At 38.6% G+C, this 20,342-nt stretch overlaps 1 protein-coding gene across 1 annotated transcript in view; it reads right to left on the bottom strand.

Moving 5' to 3' along the window:
• The window catches only part of ABI3BP (ABI family member 3 binding protein), a 249,584-nt gene that overhangs the window by 7,400 nt on the left and 221,842 nt on the right, over positions 1–20,342 (bottom strand). Inside the window, exons 42-46 of the mRNA XM_054974771.1 lie at positions 18,507–18,575; positions 17,816–18,028; positions 13,308–13,416; positions 1,450–1,529; positions 1,142–1,171 (exon numbers count right to left, since the gene is read on the bottom strand). Of these exons, the coding sequence (XP_054830746.1) occupies positions 1,142–1,171; positions 1,450–1,529; positions 13,308–13,416; positions 17,816–18,028; positions 18,507–18,575 (501 nt within the window). The remainder of the gene's footprint in view (positions 1–1,141; positions 1,172–1,449; positions 1,530–13,307; positions 13,417–17,815; positions 18,029–18,506; positions 18,576–20,342) is intronic.

Raw genomic sequence — 20,342 nt, 5'->3', positions numbered from 1 at the left:
GTTCCTCTTATTGTCATGTATTAAATTATTTGGTCACTTTGTCTTGTGTATTTATATTGCATGTGGAAGTTTGGTGCACTGTTATACCAGTAGTAATTTATGGCATTGTTATCTTAATTGAACATATTGTTGGAATACATTCATTATTTTTAATTAGTGGGCTCAAGAGGGTTTCATTGGATGTTTTCCCACCTGCATGTTATAACCTCTTGTACTTCTGCATGTTTGACCTGGCAGTTGGAAGGGTCTCCTCCTTTCCTTCCTGCTTCGCCCATCGTACAAAAGGCAGATCCTGGATTAGAGCTTCTGGCTGCTCTTGTTTTCCATCTTCTCAGAACTACCATTTAAGGTGGTTCAGGAGCTTGCTGTAACTCTGGCTTACTCATGTTTGTAGGCTATAACTCATGGTGTACAGAGTCACTTCAAATCATGCTTTTAAATTCTGGTTGGCTGCCTGATGGCACACTAGTTTGTTAATTCAGACATCGTACTACACCAATAGTGTTAGGCGTCCTTAACTGTGATTTGGTATGATGTCTAACCTGAGCCTATATGTTAGTTCTCTCCAACTTGTAACTAATGATCAGGGTAAGATACTGCAGTGAGGAAGCATACTGTTACAGAATGTTAAACACGAGTAACCGACATTAATTAAGGAACCCTGGCCTGATGTGGAATTTAGATTACAGTACAAGTCAAAGTTTTTTTTTTCCACAGGGGCCCAGCATTTTCAGAGTTCTGTAGAAGCAGCGGTTGATGGCAAATTTTCTATAGCACAATGTCAAAACACTGAGGTGCCTCTGTTAAATCACTTATTTAGTGAGAAGTGGCGTTTTCATTTCACTGGCCTGTCTTTTAATTTAATGAAAGGGCTGAGAAAATATGAGCTATGCCTGGCTCATTTCTGCCTGTTGGTTTTGTGCCACTAGAGCTGTCACTGGAGTGCTACATCACATTGATTGGGCAGTTCTCAGGTAAACATTTAGACTGGCAGAAATTCTTTGCAAATGGCATAGGTTGAAAAAGTGAAATCATGTGTGAATGCCTTTCTATTTCATTTCTACTCTGTCATAAAGCAATACATTATCTCACCCCACAAATATGCTCTCATCAGAGTATGCTATATGTATGAAGGACTTACTTGAAATTTGCTCATTTATTCTTGGGTCCGCTAAGGAAGAAGAAAAACAAGATCAGACCACAAAATAATTTTTAACGTTACAGTGACATGCTGGAAAAGGGTATTATAGTATGTACAATAAATAGTAATGTAGCAGTCTAAAGTTAGAAACACTGCAGGGCAGTGTTTTTAAAACTTATTTATTGGGTGATACTGGTCAAACTAAAGCAATGTTACAGTAATCCTGAATGTAAATAGGTCTGTGGTGTTTTGCACTTCAATATTTTAAAGGTGTGCCAGCCAATTGACAAACTCATTGAAACTCATACCTGATTCTGTTTTAAATGGCTTTGGTTCGCTACTTGGACCTTCGCCAAGAGGGTTGCTAGGTATCACAAGGAATTCATAACTAGGAAGAAATTGAGAAGAAATGCAAAAATTTTCTTACTGCAGCTATCAAGAATCCAACATAACATAAAGGAACAATACTGTCCTATTTTACATGTCTATTGCAAAGATTGCTGAGACACTGTATGTGAAACGTTTTGAGCACTTAGGAAAAGTGTTATGTCAACAACAACAAAAATCCCACATATTTATAAATTAGGTGTTTGAAACTATATGCATTATCTACTGGACTGAACCCATGCATGTATATTTTGCCATCTGTATATGCTACAGGAACCTACAATTATGTAGGGGCTTTTAGTAGGGCACAACCAAATACACATGTATTATAAGTGTATGTGTAGGTTATGAGAATATTCTCCATTACATCTATCATGGACATTTGGTCAATGTGGACTGACCTGAAAACCTAAGGTTTTATGTAAACACTTGTTTTGAATGCTTTTGTCTTAGGGTTCAGGGCTCACAGTAGACACAAGAGTTCAGCAAGCCATGTACTTACTTTTACATTCTTAATGTACATGGCAACAACAGTTACAATCCTAAAAACACATTCAACTTATGGCAACCCCAACAAGGGTCTTTCAAGGAGGTGGTTTGCTAGTACCTTCCTCTGCAAAAGTCTTACTTGGTGATCTCCCATCCAAGTACCAACCCTGCTTAGCTTCCAAGATCTGACCAGATACAGCTACACCATACCACCTTCCCTCCTATGTATCTTGTTCAGCTGGTTAATGTACCCAGCAAGTTCAAAGCCCAGAAATCATTTTCAGCTGCCTACGTTTCTGTTTAATAACATCCAGTTCCTGAGGTGAATTGCTTCCTATGCAGCTGACCAAGTAATGGGATGAGTACTGTGCTTCGTTTACACTCTATCAGCATTCAAGGCCAAGAGATTAATTAAGCAATGCATTCTGAACAGTGTCTCCTTTACTTTCATCAACTGCAACAGGTTAAGGATCAGATAAATTTACAAGGTCAATCTACACTAGTAAGGATAATAAATGCACCTATGCAGATCAAACCAACATTATTTTATAGAGTTTTTCTACTGGAAATTGCTAGCCGCATATGGAGCCTTGGCAAGCAGAATGGATTTTACTATCTTTTGCCATACAGAAATACCGGCACATAGAAAAGAATTAAACATTGAATTAAAAGGCCTTTTTCTATTGAACTTGAGATTAATGATGCACGCATGCAAACACACACAATTTGTCATGAAATTTGCTTTTTAGGAAAGAAGTTCTTTAGTGTTGAGATACAGAAAAATATTTTTTTCAAAGAGCTAATTTTCATTTATTGTTGGTTATATGATATTTTTAGGTTGAGTGTTTACTGCAAGTATCAAGCACTGCCATTTTTACTTTATAAAATATCCAAGATAAGGTAAAGTAAAGGTAGTCCCCCTGTGCAAGCACCGAGTCATTATTGACCCATAGGGGGATGTCATGGCACAACGTTTTCTTGGCAGACTTTATATGGGATGGTTTGCCATTGCCATCTCCAGTCATCTACACTTTACCTCCAGCAAACTGGGTACTCATTTTACCGACCTCGGAAGGATGGCAGGCTGCGTCAACCTTGAGCCAGTTATCTGAACCTGGCTTCCACCAGGATTGAACTCAGGTCGTGAGCAGATCTTGGGCTGCAGTACTACAGCTTACCACTCTGCGCCACAGGGCTCTCTATCCAAGATAAAGCAACTCTTATAAAAATTCATACCCCCCTTTCTCCCTCCCCCAGTTTATCCTTACAATAATCACCCTGTGAAATAGGTTAGGCTAAGAGAGTGTGCAAAGCCCAAGATCATCCACTGGCAAAAAGGAGATTCAAATCCAGTCTTCCTAGATTCTAGTCTGATACCATAATATCACTTTTCATTTAAATCTGATTTAGTTTAGAAATATTGTCTTGGATTCTCTGTTGGGGCATGTGATTTTAATTATTTACCCTTGAACCAAGGAAATAGCTTTTGTAGGACATTTTAGGATGCAGTAGGAGGGGAGGAAGCAAGGAAATCACACTCTCCAGCTAGAAATCACATTCCTCTATTTGTGGAAATTGAAATTGATGGTGGATCCAAGCTGTTGATATTTTTATGTATCAAGATTTCGTCAGGTACTGTCAGGTTTCAGGATGAAAGTACTTTGTAGACATACAGAGATCTGGCCAAAATTAAATACTTACAAGACACGTGAATTATAACGGGGTGGCAGGTGGGTAAAGGGTGCTTAAAAATGAATAGGACTTTAAAATGCTCATCTTTGGCTGGGTTGTATTCATATTTTTCCTTTTATAATAAGGCTGAAATTGTCTCCTGGTGAACTCTGGCTTTTGAGACATTAAAATATTTGCTGAGATAGACGTTTGATATGCTTCCTATGTTCAATGTGACATCTTCGCTCTATTCCTTGCTGATGTGTTGCTTGTGTTGGGCCCATCTTGGACTTAGCTTTAATAACAAAGTGTATCCCAAATGTATCTGGTTGTCATAGCTTGGATCTTTTTGGGATGCTCAAGCTGTTGGACAATGACAGCAGTATGTTATTGGATCCTTGCTCTTCTTGAGCTAATAAACCTATGTTGAGCTGATAAGCCTCTATGTTCAGCAAGATTATCAGTGCTTCTTTGTGAGTTAGTTCCCCTCGGCACTGATAGAGGCAAATGTTCATCTGCTATCAAAGAAATATTTTAACAAGGATTATTTGGCAGATGTTAGACCAATATCAACATTTTCTTTTTGAGCTAAATCGATTGAGCACATTGTAGTACAGCAAGCCAGGCTTTCCTGATGATACTTTTTTCCTGGACACTTTCATCTGGCTTTAGACCTAGACTTGGAATGGAGACTGCACTAGTAGCCCTCACTGTAGAGGGACAGAGGTAACTTCTTTGGTGATTTTATTGGATCTCTCTGTTGCTTTTGGTACAGTCAATCATATTACGTCTGTGGAAATTTCTGAATTTGCCCTTCAGTTGTTCATGTTTTTTGTTATAAGGTCTCCATGGATGATATTGAATTATCTTCCTTGGATTTTTTTCTATGGGGTGCCCAAGTGTTAAGTGTAGACTCCAAGTTTGTCAAACATATAATCTAATTTTGGAGCTGAGTGTCACCAATATGCTGGATGCCCAACTCTATACTTCATTGACCAAGCATCCAGAAACAGCCATATCTGCCCTTAACCACTCTCTTGAAGCTGTAGATGAGGATGAACAAGCTGAAACTGAATCCAGACAAAAGAGAGATGATTTTAATTGGTTATTTGGTCATCCTTGATAAGATATTTGTTGTCATGTAAAGCTCCCAAGAGTACTTGCTTGTTGAGAAACAGATGTTCTGGATGACTCTGATAAGGCCTGATTTAGATATAGGCATGTACTTAAGAAGCCTTGAGTGTCTTGTTAGCTTTCCTATATTAAATCGTTTGCCTCCTGGCTAGAGGTACACCACAGATAATGTCTTAGGTTTGTTACCAGGTATTGTACACAAGTAATATGATTATGGAGTCTCTGCTTCCATTTTAAGCCTTTATTATTACAAAATAATTATTTAGTATTCTTAATATCCCACTCAACATAAAATTATGCCAGCCATTATAACTACATAGATATTAAAGGAGAGTCCAAAAAAGTATCTTACTCAAAGATACAAAGGTGACAGGCAGGGAGCCTCTTCTAAGAAGAAGCTCTCGATCAGATGAGCTTGTCAGATTTATAGGGTTTCAGAACATTTTCTTAACAATAGCTGCTTCAAAGATTCAAATTCTTGGCTAACTTATTATCTTATGGCTTCATTCACCAAACAAGGTTATCCATATTTGAAATATATTCTTGAAACATATCACAATGATTAGTTTTTTCTTGTTCTTGTCTTAACAAAGTCTATATAGAGTTACTGATTATAAGTTTCTCATACATCTGAATATCTTTCGGCTTTCCACCAGCGCAACTATCCTTAAATAATGTTGCTAGCTTTTATGAAGTTAAACATTCTGTCATTCTCAGATACTCCCTGTTCCTGAATCTTCTTGATACATTGTATATATCTCAATTAGTTAGATGGGTCTTCTAATCTACACATGGCAATACAACTGTGTAACTCTATTGTTTTATGTCCCTCTCCAAGGCTGTTAGATTCTAGACTTCTAGAATCTAATAGTCTTTTGTGGCCTGTCTAGTTATGGGGCTGAACTAGCCCTGTTTTAGTATGCATAGGTGTCTTGAATAACATTTTTGGTCATATCCAGCGATTGTTCCCCTATACTAGCCATATCCATGACATAAGCACAGGTTGTGACCTTTTTAAAATGTGCAACTTAGAAGATAGCTCTCATCTTTCAGTAACTTCTAGGCTTGGCTATTTTAACTCTCTTTGCATGTGGCTGCCCTTGAAGACCATTCAGAAGCTTCAACCAGTGTAAACTACAATTACTAGTCAGTCACTTTGAACATATTCAGCCATTTTTTTCATCAGTTTCACTATTAGTATATGCTTCAAGTTCAATCCAAGGTGCCGGTGATTATCTTTAAAGCCTTGCATGACCTGAGGTCTCTCCCCATATTCACTCCAGCACCCACTGAGGTTAAGTCAGCTGGTGTTGCTGAATATTCCCTCCTGTCAGGTTCAGTGTGTGGGAGTTTGTAAAAGGATTTTTTAAATGTGGCCAAGGATATTGGAAAGGTTCCCTCTCTTCTTCAGTTTATGAGCCGCAGGCAAGACTTCGTTGTTTTGAATAACCTTTTGACTGAGTCCGGATCGCAACACAGAACGTTGTTCTTCACAAATTTCAATATGAGCTTTCATGATTCACAGCCCACTTCATCAGATACTCAACAGGACCCAGAGCATTATTATTTCTATGACAAAATCCCTTTCACACCATCAAAAACATCTGAACAGGCAGAGAAATCCTATGGTTCAGACTAATATGGCCACTGCTATGCTAGAGTTTACGGTGCTGTAACCTAATTAGCATCCTGTGCTCTTCCAGCAGAGAAATTAAAAGAGCACATGATGCTATTTGAAGCAACAGCACTGCAGCATTACAGATATACACACCAATCATGCTTCAGCATGCTGATGATTTCCTCTGTATTTCACATGCAGTTATTCTTGTCTTTCCATCAATGGGACTGTATAAACCCTTTTGCTGATGTTAACACTGTGCTGTTTTGTGGGGCAAACCCTGGGCTGAAGAAGCCAAGTTCGAATACTGTTGTGTCCAGCTAGTGCAACTCTACCATTAGTTACCCTATGATCCAACTCATGATACACTACAAGAGTGGGTCAATATTACTGAATGTGCCTCATGAGCAAGGAAGATAGACAATTAAATATATTTGTCTACATGTGTGTATTTGTACTGTGTTTGCCTCTGGTCACTGCCAATATCAGATATTTCTGACACAACAGAAACCAGCCCTGTTTATATTTAAAATATACTCTCCATCCAACTCCCCAATACTACATATATAGATTTGTGTAGATATGTTGCCTATTGATTCAACACTATACCAACACCAGAGTAAAAGTCATCACCCCATTTATATAAAATGGCATGTAGATAGAAATGTTTATCATTGAAGAACTAGGCAAATGAGCATTTAAAAGGAAAACAAAAACAGAAAAGCTGAAAGCCTATTAAAATTGACTATTCCTGGCAGAGCACAGTATTGTTTTGCATAATAAGAGAACTTTAAAGGCAGGAAGAGCAGGGTAAGGAGGACCTAAGATGCCAAGTAATATTGCCAAAAATTCCTGGAGAAATCCAATGAGCCAGCTGATGGAAGGAGACTTAGGTCACACTGGGGGTTTGTACAAGCTGCTCTGCCCCCTTATTTCTAAGGTCACAGGGTAAAGGATTGCCCACTTTAAACTGGGTTCTATATACATAAGTTTACAATGTGTTCCAATTTTTTTAAAGTTCACATAAACTTTCTCATTGAATGCAGAGGAAGTTCTGATTTAACTTTTCCTCTCTGTTTTTCTTTCATCTTCTGCCAATAGAATATTTTAAGATCTATTGCAAAATGTCTCGAGCATTGCTGTGAAGTTTCTTGACTGAATGATGTGCTGTGTAAATTTCATTGCCCTTGAAACAAAATGATTCAGTGAAACAGGAAAAGTACAGATCATCTGTTAATTAAGATATCATTGCTTCAGAATACATGGGTATTGGTTAGAATTAAGAAAACACTGATAGTTGGGAATGTATTTGAGAAAATGAGATAGTTGTATTACTGTTAGCAGCCTCGTGCCCACATTATAGACAGACAAATTGGAATGATTAAGAACAAAGTTTTTAAATTCATGGTACAAAACAAGCAGCTTTCTAACGCGCTTTCTGATTCAAAGTCAAAGTCTTTCAACTGAGGTCAAACTAGATGTCATGTGTGAAAGGAGTTGGGGCAGTGGTTCCCCAGCCTGACTTGCAGACATACCTATCAGGGAAATGTTCCCAAGTGCTCTGGACACAATTCAGCTTGGGGGCATAGTATGTGGGGAGGAGGGGCTCCAGGCTTTCCTCCTGCACTGTTTTTCTGAGTCAAAACGACCATAAGGGACCCTATTTGCCCCACTGTGGGGCACCACATGCTGCAGCCAATACACAAGGAGAACAGTGGAGCAAACAGGGTCTCCATGCTGTTTTGCTTTGAGGGAACAATGCTTGCACCCTTGTTAAATAGGGCCCCAGAGCACTTGGGAACATTAGTTCCCTGATATTACATGTGACTGCAAGTGGGATTGATACCCCCCCCCACCAACTCGTATCACACATATAGTTTAGTTTGGCCCTAACTAGGCACGTGGTAATACCTATCCTGTTAATATATTGTCGAAGGCTTTCACGGCTAGAGAACGATGGTTGTTGTGGATTTTCCGGGCTGTATAGCTGTGGTCTTGGCATTGTAGTTCCTGATGTTTCGCCAGCAGCTGTGGCAGATGTTGGCAGTGTGGAGAAGATGTTGCCAACATCTTCTCCACACTGTGACACTGAGAGATCTCTGTCTTTTGGTGCTACACCTCTGAAGATGCCAGCCACGGCTGCTGGCGAAACGTCAGGAACTACAATGCCAAGACCACGGCTATACAGCCCGGAAAATCCCCACAACCATTATCCTGTTAATGTTCCCTTTATTTCTAAACATAAGATGCTGGCTATTTAGAGCAATAAGATAAAAAGATCTACGTATGTCAAATAGGTCTGCATGAAATAGTCGTTTCCTTCAGCAACAAGGAATAATGATAGAATAAAAGGAGAATAGCAGGAAAATAGATTTAAATTTGTGCTCTTACTAATAAAATCTGACATTTAACTTGTGAAACAATGAGAAAGCTATAAGATCCATATAACTTTAATAGATTAAACTTTAACAGTTTAATCCATATAACTATTTGGATAAAAACAAAAGCATGTGTACGAGATGGTACCACAGTGCAATCAAATGGAAGGAGCAAGAAGATGTAAATTTGGAAGTATAAGAAGAACTCTTTGTGAGAAATTTATGGTGGAAGAAGGAATAAGCAACAAATATCATAGAAGCATAGAAGCATAGCACTGGAATGGGTCTTACAGACCAGCTAGTCCAACCCCTTGTCCAATGCAGGAACAGCCTAAAGCATCCCTGACAAGTATTTATCTAGCTGCTTCTTGAAGACTGCCGATGAAGGGAACCCACCACATCCCTAGGCAGCTGATTCGACTGTTGAATTACTCTTAACGTGAAGAAACTTTTCCTAATATCTAGATGGTACCTTCCCTCCTGTTTCGAGTCCTATCTTCTGTTGCCAACAGGAACAGCTCCATTCCCTCCCCTATGTGACACCTTTTAAATACTTAAAGAGGGCAATCATGTCTCCCCTCAACCTCCTCTTCTTCAAACCCACATTCCCAAGTTCCTCAGTCTTTCCTCGTAGGGCTTGGTCTCCAGGCCCTGAACATCCTCGTTGCTCTCTTCTGCACTTGTTCCAATTTGTCCACTTCTTTTTTGAAGTGATGCCTCCAGAACTGCACACAGTACTTCAGGTGAGGCCTGACCAATGCAGTACTTAGTGGGATAATGTCATCCTGTGATTTGGATGCTATGCATTTTTGATACGCCTGAAGATTGCATTCACCTTTTTTGCTGCTGCATCACACGGACTGCTCATATTTAGCTTCTATCCACCCATATCCCAAGATCTTGTTAACACTTATTGCTACCCAGAAGTATACTCATCCAGTATGCATGATTTGCATTTTCTCAGGTGGAGAACCTGGACTTATCCATGTTAAATCACATCTTATTCAAATCTGCTCACTTTTCCAGTGTGTTCAGATCTCATTGAATTCTATCTTTATCTTCAAGGGCATTTGCTACTCCTTCCAGTTTGGTCTTATCTGCAAATTTAATGAGGGTACCCTTCATACCCTTTTCCTGATCATTTATAAAAATACTAAAAAGCACTTGGCCCAGAACCAGCCTCTGTGACACTCCTCTGGACACCTCCTGCCAATCAGATATGATGCCATTGACAACTACTCTTTGGGTGTGGTTATCTATCCATCTAATCTTCCTACAGTACAGTCGACAGTCCTCCAGTTTACTCATCATAACTTCATAAGGAACCTTGTCAAAAGCTTTACTGAAATCCATATAAACTACACCAACATCATTCCTGCAATCCAGTTAGCCTATAACTCGGTCACAGAAGAAGATGAGGTTGGTCGGGCAAAACCTGTTGGGGACAAATTGTGCTGACTTCCCCGTATCACCATGTTGTTCATCAGATGCTTGCAGATTGACACCTTTAATATCTGCTTCAATATCTTCCCTGGGATAGAGTTCAGGCTGATTGGTCTGTAGTTTCCAGAATTGTCCTTTCCCCCCTGTTTTTGAAGATTGGGATAACATTTGCCCTCCTCCAGGCTTCTGGCACATCACCTGTCCTCCAAGAGGCCTGGAACATGATCAACAAAGGGTCTGCAAGCTCTTTTGAAAGTTCTTTAAGCACTCTTGGGTGGACCCTATCTGACCCAGGGGATTTGTACATGTCCAGTGTACCTAGGTTCTTCTCCACAACTTCTCTGCTCATGTCAACCAGCAGCCCTAAAGTCATTCCCTGCATACTACCATCTCTATGTGGGCCTATCTCTCCTTCAAAGAGAAAACTGAGGCAAAATAGGTATTAAGCCTTTCTGCCTTCTCTCTGTCAGAGTTTCTCCACTTTCATCCAGTAATGGAGGTATCACCACCTTTACTTTTCATTTGCTCCTCACATATCTGAAGACTGTCTTTTTCGGGGGCTGAGGCCTCCTGGTCAATCTCAGCTCATTCTGAGCTCTGCCTTCTCTGATAGCTGCCCCTAGATACTATTCTTTGGATGCATCCCCTCCATTTCTTGAACACCTCTCTTTTTTTTCTTAGCTTACCACAGAGCTGTCTATTCATCCACAGTGGCTTCTTAGACTCTCTACCACATTTCTGTCTCACTGGAATGGTGATAGCTTAAGCCTGCAAAAGCTTTTCTTTTAGGAGAACTCATTCTTCGCTCACTCTTCACTCACTCCTTTCCCTTCCAGCACTCTTGTCCATGAAATAACTCTCATCATATCTCTTAGTTTTTAAAATTTGCCCTACTAAAATATAACATGTGCATTTGGCTACAAACTCCCTTAGAACTCATCAGCAAAAAGAATCTACGAGGACATGATCACTTCTTAAGGTTCCCACCACCATTACCTCATCAACCAACACTTTCTTGTTGGTTAATATCAAGTCCAGTATGGCTGAGCCTCTCGTTGCCTCCTCGACCATTTGAGAAAGGAAGTTATTGGCCAGGCAGGTCAGGAAGTTGTGTGATCCTGGACACCTAGCAGAGTTGGTCTCCCAGATCTCATCAGGGAAGTTGAAGTCTCCCATATCTATAAGGTCAGGTTTCTTTGATAATTTATTAAGCTGCTCATGGAGGGCAGAATTTACCTCATCACCTTGATCAGGCAGTCTGTACCACAGATCCCACCCACAATACTGCTCGTCCTTCACTCCCTTATCTTCACCCAGACTGTTTCTACTGGGTTGTCACTCTCCCAGTATTTCCTGACAATCAAGCCTTTTCCTCACATACAATGCCTCTCCACAAGTGCGGCGATCTGGGGAACCATATGCATTTGTTGTGCTAGTTCGGAATAAGGGTGGCTATCTCTTTACCAGTGGCAGAAGCAGGAGACCTCAATTAGGGCCATCTATACATAAGCTTCCAACTAGACTGCAGTGACTAAATATTGGCCAATGATGCCAGCAATTTATAGTGGGTGCTGCAGGGCAGCCAGCAGCTATACACTTGAATGTTGCTAATCCAGCCCCACTGTTCTTTTATAATGCTTACTAGAAAATCTGTGGAGCCCCTCTTTCCTCAAATTATTCATTTCTTGGTAATGGCCCTTTTCTGTACTCGGTCCTATCTCAACAGCCCAAACTGATTATCACTCCTGTGTATTTCCATGTTACGTAGGCAGGTATTTGTGTCAGAATGTCTCTGACATGGCAGTTTTGAAAGTAATGGTATGCCAAGGATAATATGGGGAAATAAATGGTTCTAACTGGGAAATTTGATGGTTGCTGCTAAATTAGATAATCCACCGTAACATAATATGTCAACAAGGACTATTCTCCTACTTCATCTGGTTAAGACTGTGACCAATAGTTAAATCATTATTATCCAGACTGGGCCATGATCCAACACAGACTTAAACACATGTGACTCTTCATTAGATTGTAGTCAAAGTGTGCAACTAGCCTTAGCCAGATGTGTAAAACTTATTAGCGATCCAACTATTTTTAGCTGGTGAACTGTATTTTACCCTTTGCGGACACTGTTTGTGAACCTCTTCAGATAAAGACAACTGCTAAAATATAAAGTCCCTTGGGTACTGAGATCCATAATATACAAATGTTGCTTTGACTGATCACCCTGTCAAATTTTGTTCATTTCAACAACATTTAATGATTGTAAGGATGCTGAATGAATTAGATCTATGGTTAAATGTTTTGTATTTTCCTAGTTGTTTGCATTTTGTCAAGTATTCAGATGTTATTTTTCCTTACTCTGAAATACTGAAAACATTATTCTTGAGAACACTCCAGATTCAAAAGCCAAAACATTTCTCACCTAAGGAAAAAAATAACCAAAGCAAAGAACTGGTTATCCAGCATGTGCAGCTATGAGAGAGTGGAACCACCTGCATTAGGTCTGTGCCCTTAATAAATACATGGAATTTTCCAGGGATGCAGCTGTCCAACAAAATCAAAAAGCAAGACTTGCTTAGAACTGACAAAGATTATTACTGTGTCAAAATGTAGTACGGCGCATGAACATCTTTGAAAGGCAGAAGAACCATCTCTTGGTATTCTGTCACTGTCTTAGCCAAATTCACAATAACATGAATACATGCTTAGACATCAGTAGCCCTTCTGCAATAGTCTCCAGCTTTTCCTCTTAATCCTTTGAACTGATTTGTCATTCATTTATAAGACTCACAACTTTGCCTACCTTCTTTGACACATTTTGCAAATATTAGTCCTTGTTCATAATAAACAAGTTTGAGTGGTATTATTTCATCTTCTTGACAACACCATATTGAGTATCACAGACAACCTTTCATGGCTTCTGAAATAATGCAATTAATGACTAGAGGAAATGATCTGTAGCAAAACTTGGGCAAAAGAGTATTTATCACCCCATTCTCAGTATTACAGTCTAGATTTTGGTACCATTTTCCTACTGTGTTACCTTGTATTAGGTTTCAAGTTCTCCACAGTAGAGTGGGTTTGATTTGTAGTGATAATGGACTTGTCCTTTTCATTTGTGGCTCCATTTTCAGTGGATACAACTTTATATTCTGAAATTAAGAAAGGAACTTGATCAGTTGTTCAATTCAATTCATATTCTTGCTTTTATCTGTTGACTGCCACTCTTGTATATGCTTTTATTGTAAACTAGTTAAAATCTGAGGTAAGTCAGGTTTTTGTAAAAATGATTTTTTTTTACCACTAGTTTAATCAGAAACAATTGATGCTTTGCTTGCATTTTCAATGGGCAAGAACGTACACTGAACATCCTGTTTAGTATTGGATATGCAAACAGAGGGAAGATTTGCAAACATGTCTCTTTCAAAAAGTTACACACACACACCAGCTTGAGCCTTACAACAGAACTTGACTGCAGGTCAATTTCATGGAGCAGAGGTTGAGGCACTGTTCCACAACTCATTTCTCAAGTTGTTGACCTGACCTATAGCTTAGAACATACTTGGAATACTACTATTACTGCTAGTACTATCCAACCGTCAATATCTGCCTTTCAAGCCCTGCTTTCTGTACTCCCACTTCAAGAGGTGAGATGGGTGGTTACTAGAGACGGAGCATTTTCTTTGGTGTCACCTTCTCTTTGGAATACCCTCCACCTGGAGACTTGCCTGACTTTATGTTCTTTTGCCTGACTATATTCTTTTAGGCACCAGGCCAAAACACATCTTTTAATCCAGGCTTTTACTTAGGGTTTTTTTAAAAACAGCGTTTAAAATGGGCTGCTTCTATTTTATTTCTACTGGAAGCTGCTGTAGCATAGTGGTTAAGTGGTTTGGCTTCGAATTAACACTCTGCTGATTCAAATTCCACTACTGCCATGAGCTTAGCATGTGGCCTTGGATAAGCCATGCCTCTTAGTCCCAGCTCCCCAGGTATTGGCTATCACATACAAAGCTTAGTCTGCAGGATCACCTCTCTGTCTGTGTTCCACCACGGCAGCTTCACTCATCCAAACAGGGCCTTCTGCAGATGCCACCTTGCACACAGGCAAAGTCAACAGCCACCCATGCATGTGTATTCTCTGTGTTGACCCCCAACTTATGGAATGGTCTACCCAGAGAGGTCAGGAATGCTCCCATTCTCCCAGCTTTCCGCAAACTATGCAAAACCAAATTATTCATGAGGGCTTTTTTACTTAGGTAGGAGGGCTGTACTGTAAGGAAGTGATCTCAAAGAGATGCATTATTAAAGGGACAGGGACTATAGCTGTAGCATAGTGGTTAAGTGGTTGGGTTGTGAGCAAGCACTCTGCTAGTTCAAGTTCCACTACTGCCATGAGCTCAGCAGGCAGCCTTGAGTAAGCTACTCCTCTCAGCCCCAGCTCCCCAGCTGTATTGTGGGGATAGTAACAACACTGACTTTGTTCATTGCTTTGAGCAGGGCTCTAATCTGTCTAGAAAAAGCAGTATACAAGCACACTGTTGTTGTTATTTTATGGATAGTTTTTATGCTGTTTATGTCCAATGGCCTGTTTTTAATGGCTTCTTTTTATATCATTATGTAGGACAATTAGTAAGCCACCTGAAGCAAGACTCTGAAGAAGTGGCACAGAAATACTCTAAACAAACAAATAATACTAATAATTTTTCTTAGATATATTAAAGACCCATAATGTTGAACTAGCCATCATTACATAGATAGTGCTTGGGTAGCTGAATGTGTTCAAGTCCTTTTTAAAGCTGCTTTGAACTGCTAAATAAGAACAGAATTTGATTCTAATCCATTAGTAACTAATGGCCAAGACATCTATTGTTAACATATTAAGGTCCTATATGCATGTGGTGAGTTTAAACTCCATCAAATATAGTAGGATTTTTAAAGATATCTAAGCATAGCTACTCAGGGACTGTGCTGGAAGATATCACGCTTATTTTGGCACCAATGAATGCAGTAGGACATTTTAAGTAGGAACTATTAGGCAACAATTCCACTAATACCCATAAAAAGCAGAGAAGTACTGTAGTGTAGAGAACTGAGACATTAACTTTTGCGTCTTTGGGGAAAGTTTCTTGTTTTGAATAGCTAAGGTATCTTTCTAATCTGCACAAGGTTGCAAGTGATAGAAAAATCAGATTTTTTTTGTCTGATGCTATTTTGGTTAAAGAACTAAGGGGTTATTATCAATAGAAATGAAACTCAACATAGAATACAAATGAAACATCAATAGAAATGAAATTGAAAATCATATAATTCATGGTAACATTGTAAGAAGACACAAGCCAAACTAACCTGTAAAAAATTTCATAACCTTTTTAGATTATTGTTTTGGATCTATTGAAAAAAGTTTTTGATATTATCTCCATTGTTGTTTATCTTGATTTTGGAAATGCTACTGATTCAGATTCGAGATGATGATGCTATAAGAGGCATAAAGATAAAGGACTTTACCTACAAAGTTAGAGCGGATGATGTGATGGTTATTGTTGAGGATCCAATACAAAATATGCCAAAGCTGCTAAACAAAATAAAGGAATTCGGAGATCTGGCTGGATTTTATGTCAATAAGAGAAAATCAAAGATATTATGTAAGAATATGACCAAACAAAAGCAACAAGAATTGATGGAAACCACAAACTGTGAAGTAACGCATAAAGTAAAATATCTAGGAATTGAGTTTACGGTGAAGAATATTGATTTATTCAAGAATAATTATGAAAAGCTATGGCAACAGATTGATAGAGACTTGATCAAATGGAATAAATTAAATCTGTCATGGCTGGGAAGAATAGCGGCAGTTAAGATGAATGTGTTATCACGGATTATGTTTTTATTAGAGACAGTAAGCAGTTTGAAAAGTGGCAGAGGAAGATTTCCGATTTCGTATGGGCAGGCAAGAAACCTCGGGTAAAGATGAAAGTTTTATGTGATGTTAAAGAAAGAGATGGACTGCAACTGCCGAATATCAAATTATACTACGAAGCAGTTTGTTTGGTTTGGCTAAAAGACTGGATGTCATTGGAGAATCATAAGCTTCTAACTTTGGAAGGATATAAGAAATTGTTTGGATGGCATGCCTACTTGTGGCATGACAAAGTAAAAGCTGATTCTATGTTTCTGCATCATTATATTAGAAGAAGTCTCTACACAATCTGGAAAAAATATAAAAGTTACTTTGGTGAGGATATCCCCTCATGGGTGGTACCATTTGAAGTTATCGATCCAAGAGCTATTGATAACAGAGACCAATGTCTGTCCTATAAAAAGATTCTCATCCAGGAACAGAATATGATAAGAATAAAAACAGAAGAAGAATTAGCTTTTTGTTATGGATGGTTTCAATATAGGCAGATAAAGGACTTACACAACTCGGATCGTTCAAAAGATGCAATCAGATGGAAAAACTCAGAATTGGAAGAAACTATACTACAAGAAAGCAAGAAGAAAATTTCAAAGATTTAGAAAATACTTTTGAAGTGGTATACTGAGGATGAAGTTGTTAAAGTCCAGATGGTGAAGTGGGGTATAAATTGTCAAAGAGACATAACAATGGAGGCATGGGAGTATTTGTGGAAAAATACACTGAAGATTTCAACTTGTACCAATATTAAGGAAAATGTTTTTAAGATGATATATAGGTGGTTTGACGCCAAAAAAAATAGCTTATGGTAATGTTAAGATGTCAGATAAGTGTTGGAAATGTAAAAGTCATGAAGGGTCATTGTTTCATATGTGGTGGACTTGTGAGGTTGCTAGGCAGTACTGGGGAGATATTTTAGTAGTGATAAATGAGATTTTGCAGATTTCAATAATAAAGAACCCAGAACTCCTGCTACTGAACTTAAATATGGAAGATGTTCCTGTGCAACATAGAACATTGTTATTTTATATGACAACAGCTGCAAGAATACTATATGCGCAGAAATGGAAGGTGCAAGAAATACCATCTATTGGAGATTGGATACAAAAGTTGCTGTATATGGCGGAAATGGATAAACTGACAAGAAGGCTGAGAGATCAGAATCCTGAAGAATTTTTTAATGACTTGTGGAAATTGAAGGAGTATTTGGAGAAGTGGGATGTGAAGGGGAAATTATGGCAATTTGAAAGTTATTAATTGGGGCGATTAGTAGAGATAGGGATCGTTACCATTTAAATTGAAGTTTTAATTATTGTTAGGTTTATGTTTAGAATAGATTTGATATTAACGGATATTATTTAGTATATTAATGGAATATGAGATACTAACATATAGATAGAATGGATAAGTAAGTTATAGAATAAGATATGGGTTGGAAAGCTGTTGGAAGTCTCTTGAAAAAGGGGGGAGGGAAAGGGTGGGGGAAAATTGATACTTAGGTTTTTAATTGAAGATTTTGTTGATATGTATACTCACCTAATAAATTTTTTTTAAAAGAAAAAAGTTTTTGATAAATAATTTAAAAAAATGAAAGTGAGAATCATATTCCCATTGAAAGAAGGCAACAGTCTAACCTGTAACTGTGTCATTTTCTGGTTTCTCCCAGTCCAGTACGACAAAGGATGGACAGCCCTCAACAGTTACCACAGTGAGGTTGGTAGGTGGATTTTGTGGAGGCTTAGTGGCTCCCTCTTTGTTGTCCCCCTCTTCTTTTGGAAACAACTGAAGAGTATCTGTGATGGAACATGGAACATTTTCTTCCTTTTTCACATACTTCACATGATCACCTGGAAGGAAAACAGCCATATTTAGATTACGTCTCACAAAAAGTAGATAAAGTGGTAAACTGTGCTTGGTGTACCTTGGTGTAGAGATGTTTTTGATACTTGGAAATGTTCTGATGCTTAGAAAACTAGGCTAGAATCTTGGCATCTAGTGTTTTCTGAAGGGCTTTTGTAATCTACAAGGGTTCCTGTCACTGGAACCCTCACCTGTAGTCTTAAGTTTGCCATCTCATCTGTTGTTTGTGAGACTATGCCACAGGATACTGGGAATGGGGTATAATGTGGAAGATTACTATTGGAAGGGAGCAGATATCTCCCCTGACACACCCTTGCATAAGTTCTTCCATAAACAGGGCAAGAGCTTGCACAAGAGAGAGGTAATTCCCTCCCCCCTCCAACTGGTGTTAGGCAGATACATGGACAGGACAAAAATACATGTGCTAACATAGATTCCTTCAGTATCAGCTCTATTTAGACATACCTTTATACCTTGGTTTGCCTGCTATATCAGTCTCGGATGTAGGTTGTGAGCTGAATACAGTTGTGTTACCTAAAGAGAAGAAAGCCACAACAAAACTTTTAAAATTACACTTCATATTTCATTTCCATGTGAATCTCAAGCAGTTTCTTAGAAGCTTCTTCTTGGTACACGCTTGGAGTTACATTAGCTTTTTCTTAGGAAAGAGATGAATTTGGCTGTGATGGGAAATATAAGGCTATTGGAGATGCCAAAATAAAGATAATCATAACTCAAATGACTGAGCTCATTATTGCTTTTGGAGATGCTTCATGTATAATATACAAAACAAAATCCTCTTTAAAACTCTAAAACTCTTTTTTTGTTCACTGACACTCCAGCCATTTAACGCATTGTCTATCCTTAGGGAGCACGCTGTTCTTGTACTTTGCAACATTTAAAAAATGTTGGCAAACAGGATTCTCTTTTTATAACATGCCATGTTCCTTTAATAGTCAGGGAAAGCTATGCATATACAAGATGCAAGCCAATGGAAATATGCCAAGCAAAATTAGTACCAATGAAGCTCTTCTGGAAACACTAACAGTAATAACTAGAATAGACCAGACTGTGAGCTTAGGATCCACTACAAATGATGCTGAAATGTTATGATTTGAACTTCAGATTATTTGCAGTTGTTCCCATAGAAATTGTGGGTGTTTGCATATCTTGTGCATGTTTAGTTCTTCCAAGAAGAGGCTGCCACTACACCTCACCCCCAAACCAAGGTGAAGAGAGAGAGTAGGAGTTTGTGAGCAGCCCCCACACATGAGGAAGCATATGACTCTCCTGACATGGATACATAGAGGTGCATCAACATGGGGGTGGAGAGGAAACAAATGAATGCGTTTAAAGGGCTGCTGGGTCTGCCTTCGTCCTCTGTATTCCTCCATCCAGGATGCCAAATCATGTGCCTGTTTAGTTCCCCAAGAAAAGACTTGACCTTACTAGTATTTCTGCTTCCTTACAAAGCTGAGTTGCCAACTAAATATTCCATTTGGAATGTGAAAATTAGACCTCACAGTGCAAACGGAATGCTGGCTCAGCTATTAGATTTGCCCCCTCACATGCTTCAGTCCTGTGATAATTTTTCATGAAATACTTTCTCAACTAAAGCAGATCGTTTTACTTTTTCACTCCAATCCCTTGCTTTATTAATAAAATGGGTTGGTTAAAAAAATGCAAAACTGCTCTGGGAATTGGGTATGTGCATGAGTGTAAGGGACATCACAGGCGTCACTCATGCGATGCTCTGCACAGGCGGCTTCTCTCTCCATGTTATAGAACTAGGTTTTTTCTTCCAGAATTTGACCCTTGGAGAGGGATCTTTTATATGGAATATCATACAACAAATTTTAACTTCTACTGCTCTATATACAGCAAATATTTATATCTCACACTCCCAATAAAAATACTTCTGAGGTAGCTTACAACATCTGTGAAATAATATGGCTAAAAATAAGAATGAGAATAATAAAAATAAATAAAAACAGAAGTAAGGCCAGCATTATTAGTGACAATAAGAGAAAGACAAATAATAATAAAAATAATATGCGTGATTCTAATTTCAAACCCAAAATACAGTAGTACAAACCTAGTAGAAAAAAATATAAAGTTGTAATATAACTTTAAATCTGCAATAAAACTAGCAGAAGAACTAGTAAAAATAAAACCTGGAAGCATTACAGCAAAAGGACTTGGTACATTAAAAATGTCTTTTCCCCATTACTGAAGTTTACATCTTCAGTCATTCAGCTAACACCCACAGACACAGCCCTTCCCTGATTATTGCACCTATCC

The sequence above is a fragment of the Eublepharis macularius genome, chromosome 3, assembly GCF_028583425.1.
Source record: "Eublepharis macularius isolate TG4126 chromosome 3, MPM_Emac_v1.0, whole genome shotgun sequence".
In the NCBI taxonomy this organism is placed as follows: Eukaryota; Metazoa; Chordata; class Lepidosauria; order Squamata; family Eublepharidae; genus Eublepharis; species Eublepharis macularius.
The sequence above is the reverse complement of the archived record's forward strand: the minus strand, read 5'-3'. Positions and strand labels throughout refer to the sequence as shown.